Source organism: Glycine max, chromosome 9 (genome assembly GCF_000004515.6).
Source record: "Glycine max cultivar Williams 82 chromosome 9, Glycine_max_v4.0, whole genome shotgun sequence".
Classification (NCBI taxonomy): domain Eukaryota; kingdom Viridiplantae; phylum Streptophyta; class Magnoliopsida; order Fabales; family Fabaceae; genus Glycine; species Glycine max.
The window spans coordinates 4,268,651-4,278,795 of record NC_038245.2 but is presented as its reverse complement, the minus strand read 5'-3'; the positions used below and the strand labels follow the sequence as shown (position 1 = coordinate 4,278,795).

General features: G+C 28.1%; 1 protein-coding gene and 1 pseudogene across 1 annotated transcript; one reads left to right on the top strand and one right to left on the bottom strand.

Annotated features, from left to right (window-relative positions):
• Positions 1 to 2,445: 2,445 nt before the first annotated feature.
• LOC106794324 (isoflavone 3'-hydroxylase-like) lies at positions 2,446 to 3,114 on the bottom strand (annotated as a pseudogene).
• Positions 3,115 to 6,519: 3,405 nt separating this feature from the next.
• Positions 6,520 to 10,145, top strand: LOC100798795 (serine carboxypeptidase-like). The gene is made up of 9 exons (XM_003534812.5): positions 6,520 to 6,919; positions 7,727 to 7,895; positions 8,065 to 8,184; positions 8,458 to 8,601; positions 8,698 to 8,848; positions 8,958 to 9,046; positions 9,150 to 9,411; positions 9,657 to 9,790; positions 9,887 to 10,145. Exons 1-9 carry the CDS (start codon positions 6,585 to 6,587, stop codon positions 9,974 to 9,976), a joined length of 1,494 nt encoding a protein of 497 aa, XP_003534860.3. The 5' UTR covers positions 6,520 to 6,584; the 3' UTR covers positions 9,977 to 10,145.

Here is a 10,145-nt window from a genome sequence, read left to right as displayed (position 1 = left end):
CGGATGATAACTATTTTTTTTTTAATTAACTTAGTCTACCATGACAATGAAGTATCATGGATGTTACCACCTAATTCAATGAAGATGCCAATGAAAATTCCCATTAGTTTTTCTAATTTTATTGTCTTTTCAATTTGAGGGAATCTTTTAACTAGACAAGGAGGGCATATCAGTTTATTGCCATAAATACTACGAAAAGGAAATATATTTTCTGACTGAAAAACGTGAACAAAAAATTAAAGCAGCATACCTTTTCTGTTTTTTTTTTCTTTTCGTGTAGTCCATTTCTATCCGATATTTATTTTTTTTTACTTTTGTAATTTTATATCGTTATGATAAATTAGTTTAATCATCTTAAAATTATATTTTTTATTAGTAATAATGTAAAAAAAAATTGTATTGGGTGTATAAAAATTAACCTCTTTTACCCAAACACTCACAAAGTGTTTTTTCTTTTATTAGGACTCATAAAGTTTAATGGGTACCCTTTCTTGGACTGAAGAAAGTATACTAGAAAGTACAAAATGAGAAATTTTTTACTTTTGTCAGTTATAAAATTGGGAGGAACATGACACCAATAGTGTTGCTTAGGCCAAGTCTAGTCAATGAAAAGAAAAATAGAAAACAGAGGAACCTTTCTTTGGTTTTTATGGGTCCATTTTCCAGTCTTCTAACAGATAGTCAATGGAAGACGAAGATGCTGAAAAGCTCACCTTACAAGGCACGTTAAGTGTTTCAAGGGCTAATGATATTATTCATCACCTAAAACTTACAATCTTGAAAATTATTTATAACCAATAAGTTTACTTTATACGACATGACGTGTGCTTTAAAATTCATGTAAAATATAAAAATATAAATTGAAAATATTTTAAAATGATTAAATATTTAAAAGAACTATGCATAGTTCATTTAAGAAAAATCTGAAAAAAATATAAATTTAAAATAAAATATTGATAAGATATACTTAACTAATTTAAAAGAATTTGATTTTTTTTTTAAGAATAAAAAATGACAAGTTGATTCTTTAATAAAAACTATACTAAAAGTTAAGTATTGTTAAGAAAATGAACTATAATTTAATATAATAATCATGGATTAACAAATGGCATGTATGTATATTTAAAATAGTAATGAGAATGCCTGGGCTCAAATTAAAAATCAAAACATATCGAAAGTCTTATAATTTTAATTACACAAAGTGCATACGAAGAATATTGCCATACCGAAAGTGGGGCCGAAAAAAATTCGTAAACATTGAAGTCAATCAACGGATCTCTTTATTTATATATTTATTTATTTGAACAAATAAATTTTAAAGTTATCTTTTATTTTTTTAAAAAGTTAGAGTTATGTTTGGTAAAGAGTCTAATATAAATTGTCTGAAAGTTTATAAGTTAGTTTACAACTCATAAGTTTTTAGTTGTAAAAGAAAACTTGTAGGGTGGTTTATTGAAATGGAAGTATTCAATAAAAATTAATAGATGTAAATGATATAAAATATATTTATATAATTTTATTATTTTTTACCTAAAAATTAATTATTTTTAAATCCTTATTAATTTTTTAGAGATCAAGTATTTTATTATAAATTAAATATTAAAGAAATATATTAAAAGAAAAGAGTAAAATAAAAAGTGTATTAATATAAGCACTACCACCACCAACACGTAATTGATTTTAGTGGAATTGAATTGAATATCTTAACTAAAGTCTTGATTTACATCTTGTAGATGAAAAAAATAGGTTGGGAGAAGACATTCCAAGAAAATATTAATTGCAAATACTTTGTACATGGTAGTAAAAGAAATAAACACTGCCAAAAAAATGAAACAAGTTAACAAAAAAATAATATAATAAAGAAAAAAGTGGAAGAAAAAAATATAAGTTACTATTTTGTAAGATAAGACACTGAAATTTCTTTATCAAATACCTTTGTTTCAATGAATTTAGTACATAAAAATTAATCAAATAAACTAAAAATATATTTATTTAATATGTTAAATGCACTCTAAAGTTGCACAAATCTTTTTACTTTAGCTCTATTGACAATATAATTTAACATCGTTGTTATAATATTTGACAACAGAGATAAAAAAAAAATCTTTTAAAAAAAACTAAAATTAAAACCCTCTATTTTATAGGAAACAAAATCAAAATTCCTTATATATAAACCAAAATAAAAAATCCAAAAATATAAATAGTATTATTAAATACCACCACCACTTAAATTATGTAAATTTATGGGTATTTATTGAATAAAATTTATAATTAATTTTTTTAATTAAAATTAATCAATTTAATTAGTTTTGATGAATTATATTTTTTTTAATGTAAAAATAGAGATAGTATTTGACTCTAGAATACCCCCAATGCCTTAAACATTGCAAGTGCACATTTATTTTATCATCCCAACACTAGAATTACTACAAAGATAATAATTACTTACTTCATAATGTCATTGACGATAGTTTTTTTTTTGTTGTTGTGAAAATCATTGATGATAGGTAGTGCTTTGCACATGGCCTGAAATGGAATTAGGTTTGGTAAGATGATCCCTCCGTTGTCCTCCACCATGTCTAGTTTTTCCTCGCTTTCTCGTGTTCATTCAAAGCATTGGATCAACAATGCCATTGTGAGGCCCACCGTACGTTGGGCCAAGCCTGATCCAGGGCAAGCTTTTCTCCCTAGCCCGAATGCAATTAACTTGTTCACCTCCCTTTCTTTTTCAAATCTCTCGGGCATAAAACTTGTGGGGTCACTCCAAAGTGTAGATCTCTATGAATGAGCCATACATTGGTTAACACTATAGTGTCTCGTGGAATATGGTACCCTTCAATAGTACAAACCTTTGAAGATTCGTGTGGCAATAGTAATGGAGCAGGAGGATAGAAACAAAGTGTCTCATTAATGATATTTTGAAGGTATGAAAGTTTTGGCAGATCTTGCTCATCTACCAAACGATCCTGAATTCCAATTCGAGTGTCTATTTCTTCCTTTGCCTTATTCAGTACTTCTGGGTTGTTTAGTAATTTAGTCATTCCCCACTCTATCTATGGTCACAGCTGATATGTCTGTTCCAGCTAGAAGCATAGCCTACAAATCAAATAGCATTTAATTTAACAAGACCCATTGAGTTTAATAAATTCTAGTGTATTAATAAAAAGAAGAAGATATAATCTAGGTGATATTTTTTTTATCCGTAAGATTTGAATACAGATACCAAAATAATTATAGCAATTCAGATATCTTTTTTTAATTGGCTGAACTAAACCCCTTAGTATAATCCGGGTAATTTGAGTTAATGATCAAATTATTGAACAAAATAAAATAAAATTCAATGTTCAGTCCATTGAATGAGTTGAATAATTAACCTGATTATAGCGTCTATTTTTTTCTTCACGCCTTCAGGTGGTGGAGGTTGCCAATGATGGGGAGTGTTGGAGGACCCGGTGGAAGGTGTTTTGAGCCTTCTCGATTGGGTTAATTTGGAGCAAAATCTTCCATGTAAATATGAAGACAAGGGAAATGAGAAAGTAATATATGAAAGCTTCCATTTTAGTGTTTAGTGAGATATGTAAACTGTAATTATTAATTTCTTGAATCTTCTTAGCGCGGATTATTGTGGCTTTAGGGGAATTTATGATTTGATCCCAAAGTCTCTCTCATTTCGGCTTCTCCATATTCCCCACATAATCGTACTAGCAACATGCATGCTGTTCTTCCTTGTCCATCCAATGAAGCAATTTAAACCAAGGTTCAGGAAATGATTCACATTCGTTCATAAGAGGGTCTATCAAATGTCAAAGTTGAGCAATCTGTCAGCAGTGTTGGCTTTATTTTTTTTTTTTTTTAAATTAGAGGGAAGACTAAAGAAAAGACAATAACATTCCAATTAACTATGTTGACACCCGAAGTCACCCCTTTGAATATCATATAAAATAGAAAAAAAAAAAGAAAAAGAGAACACTATAAGATACTTAGATTGAATTTCTTTTCTTCTTCTTCTAATTTTATTACTATTGATGAATAATTGATATTATATACTTTCTTCATTTTTATATATAATACTTAATTATATAATTCATCAAAATTAAGAAAAATAATTAATTTAATTAATAATAATAAAATTATCTTAAAATTTATAACTTTTTTCAAAATTATCATTATCACTAATACTCTCTTTGTACAAAAATAATCTGCATTAATTCATTATATTCTAAAATATATATGTAATTATATATTTTTCATATTTTTACTTTGATAAAAAAAAATATACCATATTAATTCTCAATAAAAGACATTTGTACATATCAAAGGATTGACAACAAAAGGGAGAAGGAAAATTTTCAAATTATAAAGTATAAGAATTTTGAAGAAAATACATTTATATATTTTCTATAACATATACAGGGATTTTTTTTTCATACCTTTAAAAAAACACACATGTTAGCCCGACCCCTTTCCTTTGGATATATATAGAGCCAAAGTACTATTGTTGAAGACTATCTGAAATCTGAAAACAAATTCAAAAAATAAGATTGATTCAAATTATTATATTACAAAGACAACAAATTAAGAATAAATCATTTTTGTATGAGAAGATAGATTGATAACAACCTTCAAGTACATAACTTTCATCAGTCACACTCTAATATAAAGATGCTAAAACTTCTCTAAAATAAGAAATTAAACTTAATTAAAAGTCTAATTATAAAGGGTATAAAATCATAAATTAAATTGGATTTCTTATTTTCTCCACATTTAGTTTACACGTTATAATTAAAAAGAATTTAAAATAAGAAACAAAAAATAATTAACGGAAGATTGAAAGGAAAATTTAAAACACTAGACTACAAATATTTTGGAAACAAAAATTAGTTAAAAACAGGTGATTATTAAATGATTTTTTTAAGCCAAATCACAATTGTTGATTAAGAATATCATAATATAATATGACTTGTAAAAAAAAATCAATTCAATATTTAATACTTTATGGAAAATGCATTATCATTTTAGGAAATGTGGTAATATCTGTGTTTTATAAAATATATGATAGATAAATAATACATAGATAGATTAATTTAATTTAATTTAATTTATGCAATTAATTAAAATTACTTTAATTGTATTTATTTTGAGAGTGAGTTAAAGGATGCCATGTGGCAACTTCCAATTATATAAAATATTTTTTTATATAAATATAATATAAAAGAATAAAAAGGTTTGACCCCTGTAGTCTAAGATCCTGATGTTACATTCACATGAGTGAAAAACAATACATTTTATAAAAGAATCTGTGTTCGTTTTTTATCTTATGAAAAATTCCTTAAGGTCACCAACAATCACACACGCGAGAGAAATTTAGTTTTAGTTTCTGATTGATTTGGGACACCAATGATTTCTAACTTAAGACAATAAAAAAGATGGATAGATAATATATAATATATAATATATAATATTTTACTATATTTTAAAATATACCTATAATTTGGTATTTTTTATACTTTTACTTTGATGAACAAAAAATATACCATATCAATTTATAAGGTTCTTATATCTATTATATAAAATTAAAATATAGAATAAATATGAATATTCCAAATTATATTTCTATTAATTGATTTAAGAATCTATTAGAAATAAAATAAAAAATAAAATATGTATTGATTCACTACATTTGAAAATATATTTGTAATTGAATATTTTTTCATACTTTTACTTTAATAAAAAAAATATCATATCAATTTATATGGTTGTTATATCTATTATATATATTAGATTAAATTTTCTATGAGCAGAAATAATACGTTTCAAGGAATTTAGGGACCTATATCTTTTTCACTGTATCTAAGGAAAATTTTTCACTTAGTGTTGATATTTTAATGGAGAATTTTATTTTTAAAATAATTCTTAAATTTTCCTTCAAACTTACAGTAACTTTCCATTACTTCTATATTGTTAATTAATTTTTTTTATTAACTGTATTTAAATTTTCATTATGTTTTATTTTATTATTTAAAAAAATTGTGCCTCTCTTCCCCTAGTCGGGTATAATATGAGTAATTAAATTTCTATATGAGCGGAAATATTTTGATTTAAATTGGGAGCGGTGAATAGGGGAAATTTCCTTTAAATTGTGTGAAGGTTCACTTTGATATCAATCAAGCATTTAGTTTGGAAAATTATTCCCGTAAATTAAAGGTCCTGTTTTGATTCCGCATATTTTTCAATTATTCTTAGGTAATAATTACACACACTGTTTCCATTTTTTTTAAAAATAAATATTGAACGTTTTCATTTTTCAATCTGAAAATCATTATGACATTATATGCTGATGATATAATCCTCTAATTTTTTAAAATTAATTTTCTGGAAACTTTATATGGTGCATACAAAATTAAAAAAAAAAACAATGAATTACGATAGACAAGTGGTCTATGATTACTCCAAAATGAAATATATAATTAAAGTATTCCGAGATACTAAACGCTGAAAAGTGGTGGAACCCCTTCGCATTGCAAGTGCTATATAAGTCACAGCCAGCCATTGATACGCATTTTTCAACAAACTCAAATTACAACATGGCACCATCATCAACGTTAACCCTATCCAAAGTTTCTTTGTTCCTTGTGTTGCTCTTCTTTGTTTCACTTTCTTCTTCCTATGCAACTTCTCGCCTCACCCATGACCGTGTCAATAACCCACCAAAATCACGAGCAGAAAAGCTCATAAGAAGCCTTAACCTATCTCCAAAGGACCCAGTAAACATTGTTAAAGGTGATGACCTTGCTAATGGTTTTGTCCCAGGGAATATCGTGGAGAAGAAGTTCTCGTTTCTTGGTGATTCTGGACCTTCTATTGAAGACCTTGGTCATCATGCAGGTTACTATTCACTTCCTAATTCCAAAGCTGCAAGGTAAATAATAGTACTATATAGTACCTTCGATCATGTACATAATTAATAATTATATTTCTTGATATGTTTGCAATGGCAAAGTGCGATGAGATGTGATGTGAATCCATGTGACGAGTCAAAGTGCTTTGCAACAACAACAACAAAAAAACAACTATTTTTTCTTTGTAATGATTGATTAAGGTCAATAATTGTTGCACTGCTTTATTTCTTTTTCCATGTATTTGCCACTATTATATATATTGGTTTACACACCATTATTTTTTGGGCTTGTTAATTTATTCGACATATCGTGATAGATTCAAAGTGATTAAAGATCTTAGCGAATCTTTAAATTATCCTTCAAGCAATATGCTTGTGGATAAAATCTAATTTCGCGTCATATTCACGTAATATCATTATTCTATCACAGTATTGACCCAAAAAAAATAATTCTATCACTGCATTTGATAAGGCTTTATTATTGTAATTATCCGTGAATTTGGATATTTCTAAGTCTAATTATGACCACACATCCATTATTGGTTTGAAATTGGTTAATAAGGTTTTGTAGGATTATAAATATATATGTGTGTGTGTGAATTTAGATGATTCCAAGTTTAATTATTATCACACATTCATCATTTTAATTATAATTATTTCAAGTGCTGTATTTTCATTCTAATTATTTAGTTACTTTAAATTTTGTGTCCTATTTAATTAGTTACTCTCTAATACGTGATCCTGATATAAATTTATATATATATATATATATATATATATATATATATATATATATATATATATAATTGTTTTTCCTATGACATGCAGGATGTTCTACTTTTTCTTTGAATCACGGAGCAACAAGGATGATCCAGTTGTCATATGGTTGACTGGAGGACCAGGGTGTGGAGGTGAATTGGCCTTGTTTTATGAAAATGGCCCTTTTCACATCGCCAACAACTTGTCCCTTGTATGGAATGATTTCGGTTGGGACCAGGTAATGAACAATTTCCAAGTTTCCTTTCTCTTATATGGAGATAATTTTTCACCGGTGGTTCAACTATAAAGCACATATAGTCATACCATTGGTTAAATTAGGGAATATAGTTGTTGCACCAAATTTTTTCTCACTCGCATCAACAAGTTTTTTTTCCTCTCATTTTCAGGCATCAAATATTTTATTTGTTGACCAACCTACCGGGACAGGTTTTAGTTACTCTTCTGATGCTAGTGACATTCGTAATGATGAAGTAGGCATTAGCAATGATTTATATGATTTCTTGCAGGTAATAATAGATATAAAGTCCCTTTTTCATCCTAGTTATCTATTTGAATGTATAAAATTACCTTATATGCAAATTTATAGGTATTTTAATGATTTTTTTTATTATTAGAAGTGAAATTTCTTCTTAATAAATTGAGTACAGATTATCCAAGTGAAATTTTAATTCTGATTAGAACTGTATTTAAATTGTCTTTTCTGAAATCTGAATCCAAGATAATCTTGTTTTGTGTAAATATTAATAAGATGCCCTAAATTAATTTTACTATAATGACAGGAGTTTTTCAAGGCGCATCCTGAATTTGTTAAGAATGACTTTTACATTACCGGAGAATCATATGCTGGACACTATGTTCCAGCTCTTGCATCCCGGGTTAACCAAGGAAATAAAGAAAATGAAGGAATTCATATCAACCTCAAGGTCTTACTCTATTTCTAATATAATTTATATTGGTTAATTAATTAGTTATATTGTCTTGGTTTTTCTTGTATTGATTCATTTGATATTAAACAACAGGGTTTTGCAATTGGTAATGGGTTAACAAATCCTGCAATTCAGTACCAAGCATACCCAGATTTTGCATTAGACAACGGAATAATTACAAAGGCTGAACACGACCAAATCAGCCAGTCGATCCCTGATTGTGAACAAGCTGCTAAAACTTGCGGTACAAAACTCGAATTCTTTTCTCTTTATTATTCATGCATAATGCACACCCTTTTTTACTAAATTATATTGTTTCACTTTGTGGTATTGTTTGTGATTTGATTATTCAGAAACTCAAGGTGGGCAAAGTTGTGAGACTGCATTTAATATTTGTGATAGCATATTCAATAGTATCATGACCATTGCTGGTGACATTAATGTAAGTAATCATGAAAGAACAATGGTTTTTTTTTTCTTTTATTATTTTTTCACTACTCAGTTCTGTTTGATTAGTGCATTGTGCTGATATATTCAAATTGCAGTACTATGACATCAGAAAGAAATGTGTAGGAGAATTGTGCTATGACTTGAAGGACGTGGAGACGTTGTTAAACCTGCAGAATGTGAAGAGTGCTTTAGGTGTGGCGGAAGATTTGACGTATGTTTCATGCAGTACAACAGTGTATAATGCTATGGGGCAAGATTGGATGAAAAACTTGGAAGTGGGGATTCCTTCTCTTCTTGAGGATGGAATCAAGTTGCTTGTGTATGCAGGGGAAGAAGATCTCATATGCAATTGGCTTGGTGAGAATGACTCATCAATCATTTGGAATAAATTTGTTTTATGTGTGCCAGTAACACATTTCTTTTAACACATTATCGTCTCCTAATTAAAATTTGTTGAAAATTATAAAATAATGCGTGAGACAATAATTGAAAGTGTATGTATAAGAGTGTTAGAGAGTGTATTGTTGGCATTTCGCAATTTGTCTCTGTTGAAAAGCTGTGTATGTTAGATTGAGTTCTTGATGTGGTTTTCATTTTGGCAGGGAATTCAAGGTGGGTTTATGCCATGGAGTGGTCAGGCCAAAAGGCATTTGGAACATCTCCTACAGTGAAATTTGTTGTTGATGGTGCAGAAGCAGGGTCTCTGAATAGCTATGGACCTCTTTCTTTCCTTAAGGTATGTGTTAAGTGTTGAAATTTTTTGAGTGTGTGATAGTGTGACACTGTTAATTTCACTTTTGGTAACTTTTTTTAATGTGATTCTATACAACAGGTATATGAAGCTGGGCACTTGGTTCCTATGGATCAACCAAAAGCTGCACTTCAGATGTTCAAAAGCTGGATGGGAGGGAATTTGATCTAACAAAAGGAGATTAGAGATAATTAATGTTCCTCATAATTTTTACATGAATAGTGATCATAATTATTTGGGGTCAATGATTTTGGGTATAATATATGGAGGGTGGAATTTATATTTTTCTCTAAACCATTCTGAGATTCCTGGTCTATATACTCTTTACTCGTGTTAACTA